Source organism: Lineus longissimus, chromosome 12, assembly GCF_910592395.1.
Source record: "Lineus longissimus chromosome 12, tnLinLong1.2, whole genome shotgun sequence".
Lineage (NCBI taxonomy): Eukaryota > Metazoa > Nemertea > Pilidiophora > Heteronemertea > Lineidae > Lineus > Lineus longissimus.
This window is the reverse complement of record NC_088319.1, coordinates 3,280,303-3,299,333: the sequence shown is the minus strand read 5'-3', so window position 1 is coordinate 3,299,333 and position 19,031 is coordinate 3,280,303. Positions and strand designations below refer to the sequence as shown.

At 42.3% G+C, this 19,031-nt stretch overlaps 2 protein-coding genes across 2 annotated transcripts; both read left to right on the top strand.

Moving 5' to 3' along the window:
• The first annotated feature begins 724 nt into the window (after window positions 1-724).
• Window positions 725-4,950, top strand: LOC135497109 (uncharacterized). The gene is made up of 4 exons (XM_064786827.1): window positions 725-866; window positions 1,282-1,421; window positions 3,269-3,413; window positions 4,372-4,950. Exons 1-4 carry the CDS (start codon window positions 844-846, stop codon window positions 4,478-4,480), a joined length of 417 nt encoding a protein of 138 aa, XP_064642897.1. The 5' UTR covers window positions 725-843; the 3' UTR covers window positions 4,481-4,950.
• A 2,004-nt stretch (window positions 4,951-6,954) lies between these two features.
• Window positions 6,955-17,405, top strand: LOC135497192 (uncharacterized). Its single transcript, XM_064786938.1, has 12 exons — window positions 6,955-7,789; window positions 7,939-8,011; window positions 8,187-8,364; window positions 9,580-9,816; window positions 10,495-10,673; window positions 11,204-11,316; window positions 11,467-11,649; window positions 12,167-12,285; window positions 12,480-12,711; window positions 13,904-14,083; window positions 16,589-16,676; window positions 17,365-17,405. Exons 1-12 carry the CDS (start codon window positions 7,046-7,048, stop codon window positions 17,397-17,399), a joined length of 2,361 nt encoding a protein of 786 aa, XP_064643008.1. The 5' UTR covers window positions 6,955-7,045; the 3' UTR covers window positions 17,400-17,405.
• The last annotated feature ends 1,626 nt before the right edge of the window (window positions 17,406-19,031 follow it).

Sequence of the window (19,031 nt, the reverse complement as noted above, 5' to 3'; positions counted from 1 at the left end):
CATAACATTGATTGCAACCAACTTTAAGAAATTTATGAAATTTAAAACACCACAGCAAGTCAAGGTCATGCCTCTATTTTCTGTCACCCTGTAGAAACATCCAAAAGAGATAGAGAGACATTAATGGGGTGTAAAAGGGTACAGGCCTACCTCGAGATGGATCGTTCATTCGATTGCCATGTCATCACAATATTGACGACAATGCTGTCTTGGTGATACCTGAGATGACCACCGCAAACAAGAGATGTTGCCACATGCGACAAAAATCACAGGTCGCTGCGACGAAATATACTCCTAAGTCGTTTGCGGGACCAGTAGATCGGGAGTCCGTGACCAAACATAAAATCAGTTGACCTAGTTTGGCTTGCCAGCGGTCGGGGCATATCGGCCAGTGAAATCAAGCATGGCTTAATATGATATAAACTGATTGACAAATATCTTTCATTGGGCATCTGTTAGCAAAAGGTCGCGCAATAAAGCGGTCGCTGAGCCATCAACACTGCTAGCATATAAATCAGACCATAATAAATCACATATACCCACATGTTCACTGATTTTCATACAACAAATTGACTGCACTTCAATTGATGTACAGTGCCGTGATATTTAAAGGCGTATCAAGTTTGGAACACATTATATATTTTGTATGCCAAGACGTGAAAAAGGTTCACATTCGATTGTGTGACCAGCGCTAAGTGTGACAATTTATTAATTGGCTATATGCTACATAATTTTCACTGTCAATGATGCTAACAACAGACATGAATTGTAGGCCTACTTTAGACGTTTTGACGAGACGTACCGGTTTAGAAGTGTCGAGATGTACGGTGAACACCAGTTAGAATGGGAGAGATATTCGGATTGAAGTGAGTAAAATAGTGACACTTTTTGAGGCTTTTTAGTGCTATTTAGCAGCGGTAATTTCAAAGATGTCCTGCGAATTTGAGATCGCGAGAAAAATGCTTGTCAGTACCACCACGCATGCTATGTATATGCATGTTTTGTGATAATAAAGTTGCTTATTAACTACACGAAAGACAAAATTTTCTCTCCTTTTGAACATGCATCTGAGAGAAGCCTTTCTTTTGGTGGCAAAATCAAGATTGATAAAGCTATGGTGATAGTCATCCCTTATAGACTGGTTATGCGAGAACGCTTCACAAGTTTCTCTGATTTTCGAGGGAAATCCTCTTCAATGTAATAATCGGCAAAGTCTCCAAAATTTCTGGCTCTCCGAGACGCTATCCAAGCTAACCAATGAACTGCTTTGTTGTTTTATAGGCCCACCACTCAAACCCTTCTCATCGCCATCCTAGGCTCTATTGCCAGTATCGCGTTCGTTATCATCATAATGTTCGCCATCTACCAGTGCCACAGGTTATGCAAGGAGGCAGGGGAGAGACGAAGGGACAGAGTGAGAGGTAGGTACCCCGAGACCACAAGCGATCTGTGTCACCCCGGGGAATCAGATCTGAGAACTGACGGGCATGTTCCATTCTAACGAGCCGCCGGTCCAAGATTTTGTGTGCACCCATATTAACTTTTTCAATACCACAAAATCCATGTCAACGTCGATAAATCGTATGACAGGTTTAAATAATACCTTCCTTCAGATCCTTTCTGAACATCAACGAATGGATTGACTCTCTGGCATCTGAGATATACCACTTGATTCAGTAATAAGGCAGGTTTAGGCAAAGAAATGCACTCGCATTCAATGACCGATAAGACTGCTTTGTTTATATTTGAATCGGCACAGACCACGGTCATTTGAATGACTCTAATTTTACAAATTACATGTGTGTGTGTGTTTCTACATGTGGGTATGTCATTTGGGCGTCCATTGCCGCAGGCCGGTAAAACCACGCGCACCCTGCGAGATCTCGTGAAATGTTTAGGTGGTCGATCGCTCCGGTCCGAAAACGTACAATCCAACCTTGCGTCAGGAATTGGCTTGGGACGAGGCTGGCCGCAGGCATGAATTTTATAACGGAAGCAACTTTTCGGTTTATCAAATTTGAGATAATATTTTTTTTTGTTCAAAAGAAGTATTATGAAGATACATGTATATATTTCTTTCTGAAGCAGTTAAAAACAATTTTTTTCATAAATGATTTTCATAAATAATTTTTATACCAATAATTATGTAAAAAAGACACTGTCTGAAAAATTCTTGCGATTCAGAAAATTGATTTGATTGAAACTAAACTGTTAGTGTCCATCTTGGACATCCATTCCATGAACTGGAAGAACCCATTCGTGTACACTGTACAATGTACGTCCAGACAAGGACATCGATGAAATGCACGTCAAGCCAAGGACATGCAATGTAGGTCTAGCTACGGACGTGCAATGACGTCCGAGGGACATAGAATAGGCTGTCTGGACCAAATCGCGATTTACCACTTGACATTACATATGTATAACGTGTCGAAAATGGAATTAGTCTAGACATTACCAGCTGAGTCAAGCAAAGATGCCCGTTCTCCTCGATTCGACAATGCCAGGGGTGTAAGACGTAGCTCCATCGAGGAGGAGTTTTTCGGAGATACCAGCCATAAAAAAGTGTTCAACATATTACATATCCATCCACAACAGTGTCCGATATCGCTGAATATTACCGCTGCCCAGCTGTGACCACAGCAATAGACGGAGCGAATTGGGTAATCATCACTGACGACAAGGAGGATATGAGCAGAATGGTACGGTTTTTCAACACACCTGATGTTTTTAAAAGGTGTGGTCAGGATCCCAGACGACGTAGGCGGCGGGTGTGAATGCGAAATAGTTCATTTGGGCGACAAATTTCCGTCAGTGCATCCTCGCCTCATTGGTTACATGTCATTTCCACTGTGGCTGTCTTAAAGGGACAACTTGGGTATGAAATATGTTGGTTTTTCATACATGGCTTCCAGGAACACCGTGACTTCTCCCAACAGGGTAATTGAAAAGTCTTGAACTGCAATAAACAATGCACTAGAACGAGTTGTAACCATATAGCATGCCTGAAATTCACAAGCCATGGCCAAAACTGCCTCCCAACACTATCCAAAATCATTATTAGAACTCAGCATTGGCGTGATACTACTGGTGGCGGCGCATGGTGGCAAGCCAGGGTATTACACTCATGGTCAGGTATATCCCACACCAAAGTTGTCCCTTTAAGCCCTGTTCTCCCCTCCCCATTCCTTGCCGGTTCCGATTTGATTAAAAGAAAATAGAAAATTCAGAATAATTCCTTTTTGCTAATTTATTTCTTTTTCTCTAGTTGTCATCCCTCCGCTGAATCGTGAGCCGTCTATTTTTGTGGAGGCTGCGCCGTCTATATCCCGAGAAATGAAGACAGAACCACCACCACCTTATCCGTTAGACGTTGAGAACAACTCGCTGTTCCTGCCATCTTTCGATCACAGGTACAACTCACTATCAGAGTGGTATAGTCAGAAGCCAGGTGGGCAATATTAAAGGGACAAATTCATGAGATTTGTTGGTTTCGTACAAAAGTCGCTTCCAGCAAGACCGTGACCTCTCAAAACCGCATAATGGAAATTTCATTGGACCGCGATAAACGATGCATTAAAACGGGGCGTACAATAGTCCTGCCTAAAATTCACAGGCCATGTCAAAAACTCATTCGCAACACGGGTGAAATCATTATAAGAGATCAGCACCAGCGTGAGCGTAATACTACAAGTGACAGTCTATAATGGCACACAGGGACTTATCTTCCTCGTCAAGTAAATCCCACTCCAAAGCTGTATACTTAAGTACACCAAGTTGCCGATAGATGTCGCTACTACATGTATCACATAATACATTGGGCACTATACACGCCTGTAACGGATTGTTTTTCTCATCACTTTAAATCAACCTGACTGGACTCTATCTGCGCAGTCGTCACCTTAAGACCATCAATTGACCCCCCTCACAATTGCTGTTAGTTCCCGTTTAGTATCCCTCTCAATGACATCACATTCTCTTCGAAAATCACACGTTTCTAATTGGTACCAATGTTACCATTTTCATGAAATGTGCATTGCCACACTTTTTTGTAAAAGTTTTACTTCAAACCAAATATCGTGAAAAAGTGATAATATTTTGACCATGTTGGCAATTAACAACTTGATCCTCAATGTTGATCCTCATCATCCTCAATGTTGATCCTCCGAACAATCCCCAATCCAGGCGGTGGTGATCCATGAGTCACAATCGAGTGAATCCAACAGTCCAGCGATCCCGTTTTTTCGTTTGATCCTCAACATTGCTCAGCTTCCAGACAACGCGCAGGCAATGCCACTGGAAGTTCACTATGGCGACTACAACATATGATAAAACGTCATACAGTATCAATATTATTGTCACTTTTTTCAGGAGCAGATACCGCTCACCACCGCCACCTTATGACGCAGTTTCCGGTACACGTTTATCCACATCGACTCACGGAGCCGTGGACAATTCAAACATGCCTGGCAGCGGATGACGTGAACAATTCAGGGGTGTAATTAGAATGCCATCACTGTTTTTGCCAGAAGCCATTTTCCGAACGATCCCCAATCCAGGCGGTGGTGATCCATGAGTCACAATCGAGTGAATCCAGCAGTCCAGCGATCCAGTTTTTTCGTAAAAAAAATTACGTATGGAAGCACCCCCTAGACAATGGTAGAGGTTTCTCGGTAAAATGGAGAAAATTTTGGAGGTTCTGAAAGGCGTTTCGTTTCACTATGATGGAATTTGCGAACGGTTATGGTATCAAACATTCCAAAAAACGTTTAGAAATGAACAAATTTTATCATATACGTACATATGCCGCGATACTTTCCTGAAAGGTATTGTGGTAGCCTCTATTATTTCTATGCTAATGCACTGCATGCATCTATAAATTTTTACTAGTATCGCATGCGGTGCAGACGAAACATGTAATCAAAAATTTAAAAAATTAATAAAACATTGTACACGTATGTTGAAACTTCGTTTTTTGATACTTTGTGCTCTGATGTCGTGTGGCTAGTAATACTCGATAGTATATTGGCCATAAATGCCTGCCTATTTGATTGTATAGACGAATCAATACTGGTTAGAACCTGCCGTACCTGTCACTAGGCATATCTTAACTACCCGCTTAAATTATTCACATCCTCATATCAATATTGCTAAACTGTTAGAGTTGCATATACGATGACAAAATATTAGATTGGACATTTCCTGGTAGAAGGCGTAGGACGTATGTTTTAATCCGGAAAAGGATGACATTACAAAGGTAAGAGATTTCCTGCAATTTTCTCCGCTCACAAATCACTCTGTGTCATCTTGGATAATGAACAAGGCGCAACACTGGCGTGCTTACATGTGCGTGAATGCCTTTATACAAATAGAACTTCCGTATTGATGTATGTACATATTAAGAAGAAACTCCCTGGCCAATGATCAATGGAAAGTTCTAATTCCTAATCATTAGCGTGCTGATATTAATTACCATATCGATGATTAACAACGAAAATAGAGAAATACTATTACGCACTCTGAATCACAGCTTGCAACTGACGAGTGTACGAACTTGGCCATCACTAAATGGACCCCAGAACTCCGTTTAAGAGCTCCGTTTAACCATCTGATCATGAGCTTTGTGATGACGTTCAATGGATGTTAGTCTTTGCTTCAGGGCCTTTGGATTACAACAGATATTTCTTGGATTCTGAGCTTTGGATTTTTCTTTTTAATTTGTGAGCTATCAGAGAATACATTGTACAGTAGTTGAAGTGTCTTTGTTTCTGAGCTTTGGGTTACAATGAGTGTATCTTTCCTAAATGAGAAAATAATTCATTGAATACACAATTAGTTAATAAGTGATCGATAGTAGGTGACAGACGGACATGTTTTATCATCGTTGTCAGGTAACCAAGGCAACGGCACCTCAAAATAACACATCTTCCGATGAATTGCGTTACCATAGAAACATATACATAAACAAGCCTGATGCTATCATATCTATTTATCTATCACTTAACACACATATGCATTGATCTGCGTTGATGCATCAGACAAAGTGATCATCAGTTGTGAGTGTCATTTGGTGGGTGCTAACTTGGGAAGTGTGGAAAAAGGGCTAAAGATCAAATACTGAGCTTAGATGATGATCCGGATATTTTGGAAAATGGATACGGATACAGGTGCATTAGACCAGTCGTGACCAAGGTAAGCATGCATTGGTAAATTTCTGTGAAATAGACATAGTGTACATGATTTCTTGTGTTTCGTAAGAAAGACACGAGGGCGTTCCTCTGGCAGGTTTCCAGTCACTCGACCTGTAATAACGTAATATGTGTTACGGAGTGATCTCATTTGTAAAACCCACGTACAACTGGCCTTCCAACTAGAGTAGACGGTTGGCCCCCGACGGATAGACTCATAGAGTAGACGGTTGGCCCTCCTGCGCCTGTTTTTCCCACAGCCATGAAGGCCAACTGTACATGGCCTTCTCCAGAGCCAGGACATTCCAACACATATACGTCCAACTCCTAAGTCGACACAACTTACACCCAAGGAGTGCGAGACGAAAGAAAAATAAAAAGGAATGTAGCCTTTGAAGAAATCCTGTAGCCAACTAAATGCATACATCACTTCTAAAGACACATCAAGTCAACAAAACCTTCCACGGACCATGACTCTTCAAGTGGAAAATAAGCGTAAGCCCTACATGGTCACACCCAAATTCATCACATACCGCTCGCCTCAACACCTGTAAAATAAGAGGGACACGGGTACCTCGGGGGTTTCGAATACTAACTCGTGCCGTGGGGACATGTTATGCTGACTTGAGAATTGACTTTAGAATTTTAACAGTGACACCATGATATCTGAAAGAAACTCCATTGATTATCCCATTGCTATTACTTCTTTAGTCCAGTATATCTTTCATCCTTCTAGCACATGCCAACAATAGGCCTTTGGAACGGACATCATGGCCAAGAAAGGCTCCAATCATTTTGTCGATTGTGTGCTCGGCGAGCTAGACAGCGAGGTTGAAGATTGAAGCGTGACCATCTGCATGGCGGCCAACATCAACATCGTCAAGGTCGTGAAAAAAGCGGCCGAAAGAAAGCGGTTTGCTGAGGCGACCAAAAAAGCGCGGGAAGAGGAGGCAGCCCGACACACACAACTAAATCTCCCGCCAGTTTTCAATAAACGTCACTTTTGCAAAGGCGATGTCATAGTGACGTCTGAGGCACGACGTATCATGGTGAAGAACAGCTTGTCATTCATGACGGATGACCAACCTTTGACTCGAAATGAGATCAGCGCGATGCGGTGTGTAGTGGACGGTTTGAGACTAATCCATAAAGGAGTAGACTATGTGAAAGATTGCCTTGCACAGTGTGTCACGTTTGAGAAGCATAATCCATTCCAGTACGTCACAAAACAACAGCACGAGTCGTCTCTCTCGTGCTATTACATCCTCCACGGGTCAGTCGAGGTGACGTATGACTTCAGTGTCTCAAATAGCCTGCAGGTGTTCGAGCCAAACATAATCTACACCCACACATCTGGGGAGTATTTGGGTTTGGTGAGGGCGGAGGAGGACGTGCAAGACATCTCACCCCCTGCTACAGTCTATACGAAGGAGCCGTGTGAATGTCTGAGGGTCGACAGGCTCAAGTTTCATCGGACTATTTCCCGGACTCGGGTCAATGATATCCAGGAGAAGGAGAATTACATGGCCGACAAGAGGTGTGTCCTCGCGGACCTGACCGCAGAGGAAAGGACTAAACTTGTACCTAAGTTACTGAAGGTGGTATGTATAGTCAACCGCAATCTTTAATTGGTGATAGGTTTTTAACATAACATGGTCCCATTACTAATTTATGTAATGTTTAGTGGTTTTGATGTTTTATATTTAACATTTACAGTTTAAACAAATAATGACGTCACTTCGTATTTCAGGAGTTTCCTCCAAATAAAGTAATTATCAGACAGGGTGCTACGGACGGCGAATTTGTCTACTTCATAATCTCTGGTAAGGTTGGTGAAAATGCTGTTGAAATCAAGGGTTTTGCTTCTCCAACAACTCTTATATACACAAAAATGTGTGTGATCCGACTCCTGGATCCGCTCCAGGAAATTTGGTAGCCGTTCTCACTGCAGTTCCATGAGTCCCACTGGCTATAATGGTAAATCACTCTCCGTTTCAGGTCGGTGCAAATTCTTCAGGAACGTCATTCTACTCGAATCAGACAAAGAGGTCATCTTCGAGTTGGACAAGATTGAAGAAGGCGCCTTGTTTGGTGAGGAGTGTGTCCTTGACCCCGGTCAGCCATGCCCATGTAGTGTCGTCACTTCCTGTTTGACCACGTGCTATAAAATCAACAGGTGAGATCAACAGTCAAGGACGTGAAGCGCCTTTTGACGCATGATTTTTAAGGCTTATAGTAAGCCTACAGGACAGAAATTTCTCCGACATATGATTTTGATGATGATGAAAATGTTGATGGTGATGCTGAACGATATAGACGAAGTCGTCAAAGGCGTGATGACAATACTGTGCCTTACGTTCCGTTACTGGAAGATTCTGCTAACGTTGTACGATGTTGTATCGCTACTTCGTGTGTTATATCGCCATTTACATCATGACCTTAATTCCCATTAAAAAGTGGCGATATGACGCACAATCTTCCCACGAGTCACGACGTGGCGATACAGTGTCGCCGAGCAACGGTGCATAAGATAATAAAGTTAGCATATGACTGACCGGACTGGACCTGAATTGTTTCAAATGTTTTCATTTGAGGACCACTTGAGGCTTATACAATCATGTTTAAAGTTATAGTTATACATCCAGTGCAATATGTAGTATATGCATGTTTTATATTTTCGTTTTGTCAACGCATGCAATAAAAGCTCCGTAGGGAGTGTGGTGCAGCGTAAAAAGGAAATCGAATAGGCCGGGTCTATTTGACAAGCCGCTCGCAGAACAGGCATCTTTTTTTGTCCTGTTTGGAGAGCCGCTTGCCAAACAGCACTAAAAAGCCACCCTGTTCGGCAAGCCGGGCTTGCCAAACAGGGCAAAAATACTACCCTCTTTGGCGAGCCGGAGAGGTTACAACATGTTGGCCAATCAGAGAGCAGTGACGTCATATTCGAATTTATATGCGCATATTTAACAATGGCCGACTTCCCGCTCTCGATTCAATTTCTGTTACTAAACTCGGGTTTTGGTCAATAATCCATGAAGAAGCATGTACGTGTACATGACTGTATGGATTTACAAAAAAGTCATAAACGTGATTTAACTGATAAGCATGTTTTAACATGCTTATCAGTTAAATTTAAAAATGCATTAGTGTGCATTTCTAAAGGCGTTTCACTGTAACTCCAGTGTTGCTGACCGTGCTGCCACGAATGATAATGAGCTCCTGGATGGTTGAATATGCATGAGTTCGGCTCTCCATCTAGGGCAGAAAAAAGGCGCTGTTTGGTGAGCCGGGCTTGCCAAATAGTCACTTCCAATCGAATACGCAGACAATACGTGTAAATGAAACGCGCATATTGATCATACAAAAGACTAAATTTGTGTATTCTTTTTAGGTGTGAGTTCAAATTAAAAGACACAGAGCATCTTATCCAGCTTCTGACCAACCATCGTCACGTGTTGCCTAGCGACGAGATGCTCCGTAACTATGGTTACAGTGAGACGCTATGGAAGTCCTACCGGGAAAGCCAGGTCCAAGACGTGGTGGCCGGAGACGCGAAGCCTCATTTTGATAATGGAAGGGAGATACTCAGGTTACAGAAGAACAGACAGGTTTCACTTTCATTTGATGAGTAAGTTAGTAATCTTAAAACTGTCAGCTAGAGATAGAATCTAATCTCTAATATAAGCACCAATATCATAACTTCCGACAGACTGTAGAAGTAATCAAGTAGAAGTGAGACCCCACCTGCATGAGCGGGTGATTTTCAATTACAGTCCAAATCACAATTGACATCCGTTTTGCTTCGCGTCAGTGACCTGCGAGTTACGTGCCTAGCGCCGCCAATGACGCACCAGTGAAGCGCTTATCTCTCTTTGTTCCGCGTAATTACGCTCGACCTAAGCGCTTGGTAGTGCGTCAATGACGCGCCAATGACGTCATGTGATTTACGGGATGTCATTTGTGATTTGGACTGTATCAAATAGCAGTCAGAGCCATTTTTGCCGGCATGGCGAAAGAAAAGAAGGGAAACACTTTAGTGGAACGGGCCATTTAATCCATGATGAGTTGCATTGTTCAAAGAACACGCAGTTTATTTCCTTCATTACGAACAGGTAATGTGACCAAGAATTTCTGTGAGAAGATTGGGCCCAGCATCATTCACAGGAAGTCGTTTTACCTACCATTACCATTGATGATTTACAAATAGGCCTTGACTGCTTTTTGAGAACAGTGTATTATCTACTCAAACGAATAAAGTGTTCAAAATAATCATGAAATCGACTTCACAGATTTTTCACAATTTCAGCACGCCTAAAAAACGAGGTATCTACTCTTTCTTGATCAACGAACCTAAAGGTCAGAGTTCAAGAAGTTCAAGGACGCAATCAGCCCGATTGCCGCTGGTAAATCCAAGTGTCTTCCAACCTGCTCCGGCGAACAGAAACAGGTCGAAATCTGCTGCCTCAAACAACACGGAAAACAAAGGTATAATATATATTTAAGGAATAAATACCGAACTGGAGGTATTGGTTGTCTCACCAAAACCGCGGGGTGGAGCTAAAATGTGGACCAAAACCGAGACAGAGCCGAGGTTTTGGCCAACATTTCAGCTCCACCCGAGCGGTTTTGTTGAGACAATCAATACCGACAGTGAGGTATTTCTATTCTAAAATATCTCAAATTAAACAACGAAAAATGCGGTTCTAAATGCGTTTTGACAGCTTCCACATTTTGCACCAACCCAAGCGGTTTTGGTTGCTTCGTGGAGCTATTGATCTGTATACCCTGTAGCGTTTTGGTGTAGATAGAGCCATGGCTTTTGCGTTCTAAAAATAACGAATAAATGAACGCGTTTTTCTACTATATCAGAGCTGAAACAAAATTGGAAAAGCATCAAACACGTTCAGAAAATAGTCTACTGATGAACCAGAGGAATAACAAACATACTGCAATAAAAATCCGCCCATTCCTTTAATAATAATCGTTATTCAGAAGGGGTCCATTCATGTTTTCAGTGTCTGCACTCAAACCGATTTCGCCGAGTGACGTGGACCAGAAGCTTCAACTAGAATTCATACCGAAGCTCATGAAAAATAAAGGTGGACACAGCAAGGATTTTCTGCTAAAGGCAAGGCCACATTCCACTGAAAATTTCACAGATCAGATCACTTTAATCCATTTTTCAACTACAGAAAAACCGCAAGAATATAAATGCATACATGCAAATACCTCTAATGTTTTTACTCAAAGGTAATTCATGCCTATTCTTTACCCAAAGGTTGTCGAAGAATACTCCAAGCTCCACACCCGCTCTATATGTAGCCAGGGTAGCCGAGAAAAGGGTCCCGATATAGACGCCAGGGACTTGATCCGCCGCTTTAGACTCTATCAGAATCCGGAAGAGGTCAGGAGAGCCAAGTGGTTGTTTGCCGCCGAGACCATTGACTACAACATACTGCTGGTAAATGTGGTACCATGTCATCTTGATCATCTTCAGGCTTTCGAAGTAGATTTTTGAACTTCGAATACGAGTTTTGAATCTCGAAGTCGAGTTCTAAAGTTCGAATTGCCCTCTAGGCTTTCGTACCTTTTTCGCGTGTGTTGAAAAACGGATTATCAAACCGCAGCGTTTTCAAAAACATTTCAGTGGAATCCGTCCTTTTAGAGTAATGGTCCAGGAACGTAAGACGCAATGAAGAGGCCTATAGACGTTAAATGCGAGTTATGAGGTAATTTCGCATAGTTTTTTAATGGACAATGCATTGCAATCGCACGCAGTGTAATCCTTGATTGGGTTTGGTAAACCTTAGCAAAGATCCTTTATGCGCACGTATCTATCGATTGCAGCCCTTTAAGCTATCGCCCGCGGATCAGCCTGCGCGCATGTTGTGTACATGTACTATCAAATCATAGTCAGAAATATTTCACAGAAGATGGTAATTTCTAACCAACACAGCTATCTGGCAATTTAATTGCAGACCAACAGTTATCCTATAGAAGTGGACACAAAGGCTATGATCAAACGAGCTGCAGCCATCTCCGAGCAATACACGGAGAAGTTGAAGGCGAAGAGGCAGCAACCGGAGCCCCAGGAAAGGTAGGGAATCATACCATAAATGAATAAACCATAAAGGTATCACTGACTATAGATTACGTCAGAAGGACATTGTGCATAAACCACCAACATAAGGACCGAAAATTATTAGTTATCCGGTGAAGATGACGATGATGATGATGTAGTGATGACGATGATGAAGATGATGAATACATAATGTATGTTCCATTCTACAGCTGGTGCACACCTATACACGAGGAGCGAGAGACGGCGAAAACACAGATGGCTTTCGACAGATTCCGCACCGAGATTCTGCGCCGGCGCCTCCACAAACAGAAGGAGACCAAAGACAGCACGTCATTCTTAAAACATTTCATCAATGCGGAGAGGAGCTACGAGGATAAGATTAACACGACGGAGGATGATGGGGTGAAGGCAGATGATGCGGATTCAAAGACACCAAAAATGGTGAGCATACCAATGCCACGTGGAAAGAAATTGTTGATCGAGAACCCTGATTAACGAATTTATAGGGTCTTGGCCATTATTTTTATGATACGTTCCAATCGCAGGTTGGTCCTCTGGTACAGTTGTTCGCCGCTAGGATGACCTCGCACGTTTTATCATCCGTTTTGGCAACGCACGCCTCTGAAATTTGTTTTGTTTTGGTGCAGCGGAATGTAAACCGTCATATATTTTCAAAACATCAGCACTTCTTAGCTGTTTACGTTTATTCACAAACGCTGAGATATGTTTTCAAAAAGACTTTGTTTTGGCTATACATGTATTATTTCACCGCCTTTTCCTTCAAATGAGTCTAAAACGCCATTTTCGATATTTTGAGACTTATTGGATTCTGAAACACAAGCCCAACTAAATTCATTGCGGAATCAAGGGACTTGGGAAATGGTGCCGAGTGTTGTTGGTTGACGGCCGTGGTTTTGTTGCTGACAAAATAAATCACACTAATTTTTAGATATTATTAGAAGTGAGTACCGGTACCGCAGTGGATGTGGATTTATATCGACGTCCGTCAATCATAGCAGTCATACTTTGTTAACTTTACTTCACCAAACCATTCCTTCAGAGTCGGAGGGAGGTTCGCTCCCTCTTCCTACGTAGACGAAAGAATCAGAGAGCAAAGAAATCAATCAGTGCAGACACTGCTTCAGTAAGTGACGTCATGGTGTGCTGTGTTTTGATTGGCTGATCTGCACTACAGAATTTGAATGAAAGTTGTTTTTCACACCTAGAATGTTCCCTAATGTTCTGTGTTCCCAATCCCGATAAGCATTAGGCCTTATTATTCTAGGACGTCAATGCCGCTCGGTTCCCCACCGCAAGAAAAGTATACTCGGCTCCAGCGGTTATTTGGTCATCAAGCTATTGTCTGCCAATTCTGTTTCAGAATTTTTGCTATAGGGGCGCTTCTCATCAACCGCAGTAGTGGGGAGGCCTAATTGAAATTACCAATTTCCCGCTGAAGCCGTGCGTAGTTTTCCCTTGGCGGCGATCACATACCTCCTCCCCTTGTTGTTACACGCATGATCGCACTTTGGCAACGGGCATGTTTCGGCAATGGTTTGCGAGAAACTACGTTCACTGACTGTGTATATTTTGTTACACGTGTGGTGTGAACTTTATGATTTTTTTTGCACAGACCCGCCGGGATACGAGATCGTTGTTCCTACGTCGGTCTAATCCACGGAACCGGACAAGCAGCGGGTTGGACCTCCGTTTGAATTCTACGATCGGGACTACCACACCTAGCAGTAGCAGTATACCGTTTCCTCGGCTTAAGCGGGTGCGAACAGCATCGGTCATCAGTCTGGGTCCACAGGTAAGTTACGGGTGCGTGCAAGAACTCAGGCCCCAGTAAGCGACATTGTGGTCACGAAATGAAATGGTCCAGTGACCATGTGCTCACCTCGGGTAATGTAATGCATGTCATTTGCAGTGAATAATGGGAGAACAGTTTCTGGCTTGTTTCACCAGTTTTGATTCCATTGAATAATATTCTTCTTCTCGGCTCAATGGCACAAAAGAAAATTACCGGTACCATCTAAGTATAGCATTTTGGTTATAAAGTTGACTGAATTTCAGTGTTATTGAAGAGTGTACATATCACATGGAAATTGGTTGACATATGTTCAACAGTTTAGGAGTAATAGGTATTCCTTGGATTTCAAAGATGGCGGCCTGGTGGCCATATTTGTCATGGGATTTGACTGAAAATTACGGATATTGATAAGAGTACATAGATACATAATCACCATAAGTTTGGTTGCAATCCGATCATTGGTTTCAGAGTAATAGGACTTTGTTTGATTTTCAATATGGCCGCCAGGCGGCCACATTGGTCAATGGATTTGACTGAAAATCAGGGATATTGTAGAGAGTACATAGAGATATAATCACATGAAATTTGGTTGCAATCCGACTATTTTTATTTTTCAAGATGGCCGCCTGGCTGCCATATTTGAAGTCCGAGCGGGACAATTTTTTAGGGTAGAATATAGGGTCCCTAGATATATGCCCTCACAAGTTTAGAACCTTCTAGCTCAAAAAGAAACGAAACGTGCTACCTATCGGTGATTTAGTGAACTTTGACCTCTGTGACCTTGAAAAGAAGGTCAAATCAAAAAACCGGGTATGTCATTTAACCTCATAAGATATACCCACCAAAATTTAGTCACTCTATGTACAAACATTAACTTAAAAAATGCAAAAAACAATATCCAAGATGGCCGCCTGGAGGCCAGAAAGTAGGTCATAACGTGAAAAAGGAAAAAGGTAAGCTAATAATCTGATTGATGCTAAAGCAAAATATCGATATCAGTGCTAATTAACCATTTATTCTTCTAAATATCACGAAATGACAACTTGGACATGTTCTCAAAATATCAAAATGTTTTGATAATTTTCTTGATGACATGGAAGACAATGTCAGTCTGAGTACTGAACCAAGATTTGGGGTGAAAACATCAACGTCTAGTTGATTGAGAGGGAATATTGTTTTCGTGATATTTTGAAGAATTACTGCCAAACCAGCATTGATATAAAAATTTCGCTTTAACATCTATCAGATTATGTATCTGTCATCAATATCCCGCATTTTCAGCGTTATATCACGCACAGTTTGCGGATGCAGACCACTTTGAAAATACCTTGTACCCAGGTCTTACAGGCTATTCAGTCCTATACATTCATGCTCATGGATGGTCATATGGGCCCTGGATCCAAGGCCCCTTTTTGAGTTTGATGGCAGTATTTTGCAAAAATTTACCAAATGTTTGAAAAACCATGAAGCGTTTGGAATTTTGAGCTGATTTTTGCATGCAGCATCTGTACGATATCAACAACTATATTGGCAGTGTTTTATTGGTTCTGACATGTCTAGATATCAATTATAACAATATATCATTTTGGGTCATTTTTGGATGGATCTTCAGGGCAAACACGAGCGACGCTAAACGCTGAACATTTTGGAACCTAATGATAGATATATAGTCTGATTGATGCTAAAGCGAAATATCAATATCAATGCTAATTAACCATTTATTCTTCCAAATATCACGAAATGACAACTTGATCTTGTTCTCAAAATATCAACATTTTTTGTTAATTTTCTTGATGACATGGAAGCCCATGTCAGTCTGAGTACTGAACCAATATTTGGGATGAAAACATCAAAGTCTAGCTCATTGAGTGGGAATATCGTTTTCGTGATATTTTGAAGAATTATGCAAAACCAGCATTGATATAAAAATTTCGCTTTAACATCTATCAGATTATGTATTTATCATCAATATCCCGCATTTTCAGCGTTATATCACGCACAGTTAACGGATGCAGACCACCTTTAAATTACCTTGTACCCAGGTCTTACAGGCTTTTCAGTCCTATACATTCATGCTCATGGATGGTCATATGGGCCCTGGATCCAAGGGCCCTGGATCCATGGCCCCTTTTTGAGTTTGATGGCAGAATTTTGCAAAATTTACCAAATGTTTGAAAAACCATGAAGCGGTTGGAATTTTGAGCTGATTTTTGCAAGCAGCATCTGTACGACATCAACAACTATATTGGCAGTGTTTTATTGGTTCTGACATGCATGTCCAGATATCAATTATAACAATATATCAATTTGGGTCATTTTTGGATGGGTCTTCAGGGCAAACACGAGCGACGCTAAGATGCTGGAAATGTAATGTTGGAACGTAAAATGTTGGAACGTAATGGTAGATTGCCGATAGAATTAGAGAGAACTATTGCACTCGTCTAGAAGCGGCTCTTGGCCGAATAAACAGTATTTGAATATGAAACAGTGCCGTCCTTTTTCCAGCTTCCGCACACGACAAGCCCAAGAAAAGCCAAGACACCGGGAGCCAAGAATCAGACAAGTCATTTTGATTTTTCTGATACGACGACAGGTGAGGAGTATATAATGCAACTACTTGTAGTTCTTAATGGTTCTTGGTACAACCAGTATCTTATTATTTGGCGACTCCGGTACAACATACATCGCCAGCTATTCCGTAAAAGTACAAAATGAAACACCAAAATATCAGTAGAACCTTCCCAGTTTTATTGTTTGAGGTATTAGGAAAAGTTAATTGGTCTTTTCTGGTACAAGTTTTACTCACAGCAGCTAGACGGGACTGACAACTTTCGACCTAGTCAAGTTAAGATTGAGATGGTGGAACTACATCGAGAGTCGTCGTTCTCCTTGAGATCTGAGAGCACCTCTCCCGTGGTAGTGCCACGCATCGGGTGCAAGGCATTTAGAGACGTGCCATTCATTCTATAAATCGCTCGGCCCAAGATCTCTGGAACCAACTTCCAACCTCTAATTAGGAGAGCAGTGTGTCTCAAACGGTCTTTCCAATCCGCCTAAGAGTCCAAGAGTATATACTTCTTATAAATTTGGCGCAATACAAATTAACTGATTGACTCATTGATTAATATCACTCTTTTTGCATTGTGGTTATGGCCGTGACGGACTCCATCACCTCTTCCAGCTGGTTATCAGTTCACCCTGGTGACGTTGACCGACGTTGTTAATCCACCCACATCACTTCGGGACAAAAAATGACCAACTTAATAGTATCGTGATTTCAGGCCGCCGACCTAGGTCCCTGTCCACCACAATATAGAGTTAGGTACTATGTCTACCGAGTATCTGCATGTATGTTGTCATTTCTCACACACAGGACTATCCTCGATCACGGATTGACGATGTGCCCATGAGCCCCTCTCTTTTAGGTGCATTTTTGCACATTTTTAAATTGGGTTTAGAAACGAAGACCTCTCCTTCAAAATAAAGCAAAAATGCACCAAGCGCGCTCGAATTATCAAAACCAAAGAACCCAGGCTTGTTTCGTCCAGGTTGTCAACGATTGGCATCATTGGCAGACTAGAATTATTTTGCGCTCCGGAATCTACCGCGTCTCGTCCATCACCTCGGGCCGGGGCGGCCTGGCGTCCCCCGAGCCCACTGCACGCGTGGAGTCGTAGGAAAGCCAGGACGACATCATCGGCTCTGATCAAAAAGAAATCCCCCCTCCAACACTCTCTCATCAGCTTTCTTATTTTGGGGGGGGGGGGTAATTTCTTGTCTTATATAGAATACTTGTACATCCACTTGCACGATCCACCAAAGACCACTAGGAAATCTTAGCTTGCCGCGGTGAATTTCTAAGACAGAGACAGACAATCTGTCTTGAGACATACCTGCGGCAATAGGGATAAGACCACTAGGCAGCCTCTGAGCGGTAAATATGTTACTCAAAATCGTCTTGGATGAAAACACAGTCCGGCATGTACTAATTTTCACACACAGTAACACGCGAATGTTTAGATAGAGGTCCTCCACCGCTTGTAGGTTCGACTATACCTGCCAGTAATCACTTGCAACATGTACGCCTCCTTGCAGCAATTTCCTCGCACCATTCTGTCACAACCAAGCCTGCAGGAACTGAACTATATCCTGTCACAACCGGGCCCAGCCTACACAAGCTGAACTACACGTATATCCTGTCAGAAATTGAACTATATCCCGTCACAACCAAACCTGCAGAAACTAACTATATCCTGTCACAACCGGGCCAAGCCTACACAAGCAGAACTGCACGTATATCCTGTCACAAACAGAACTATATCCCGTCACAACCAAACCTGCAGAAACTCTTTCGTCACAACCACGCCAGCAGAAACGGGTGGATAGAAAGCCAGCACACCCTTAAAGCCCTAGGCCAAGTTGTTCAAAACCATGTTAGCTTTAACGGAGATGTTAAGTCTCAACGTGATCATTTCAGTGGGTTTAACTGAGAGATAACGTCCTTGAGGATACTTAAAGCTGAACTGCATGGACAAAACCAGAGCACCCCATGCGGCAATAGTAAGAAATTCAAACGACCGAAAGGCCCTTCTGAATACGGCGTGAAACATGATAGACCACCAATGCTTCGATGCGCTCGAGTTCACAAACCAGCAAGCCGTGGGACGATGCGGACCTTCGCAGAGAATTCTGGAAGGAAAAAAATTAAAAGGTCCACTCATCGGGACTAGAACTCGAGACCTCCGGGTTTATTGCCAACACTCTTATTTTCAAGCCACTGAGCTGCTTGAAATGCCTGTCGTTTAATACGCCTTTGTTCAACCACTTTGAGCGGCTTCTCGTGGGCAACTGCAGGAAGAAAGTCATTTTTTCTTTGCTGTGCGTGATTATGTATGCGGAGTCTACGTTTTCTCTTGGCAATGTTCACCTTTGTCTTGGTATCTTCTTC

Excerpts from the sequence above, each read along its gene's own strand:
- LOC135497109 (XM_064786827.1), top strand. The coding sequence starts at position 844 with ATGGGAGAGATATTCGGATTGAA. Across the intron at positions 867-1,281 it reads GGAGAGATATTCGGATTGAA|GCCCACCACTCAAACCCTTC; the intron begins GTGAGTAAAATA and ends GTTGTTTTATAG. Across the intron at positions 3,414-4,371 it reads CTGCCATCTTTCGATCACAG|GAGCAGATACCGCTCACCAC; the intron begins GTACAACTCACT and ends CACTTTTTTCAG.
- LOC135497192 (XM_064786938.1), top strand. The coding sequence starts at position 7,046 with ATGGCGGCCAACATCAACATCGTCAAGGTCGTGAAAAAAGCGGCCGAA. Across the intron at positions 8,365-9,579 it reads ACGTGCTATAAAATCAACAG|GTGTGAGTTCAAATTAAAAG; the intron begins GTGAGATCAACA and ends TATTCTTTTTAG. Across the intron at positions 12,286-12,479 it reads CAACCGGAGCCCCAGGAAAG|CTGGTGCACACCTATACACG; the intron begins GTAGGGAATCAT and ends TCCATTCTACAG.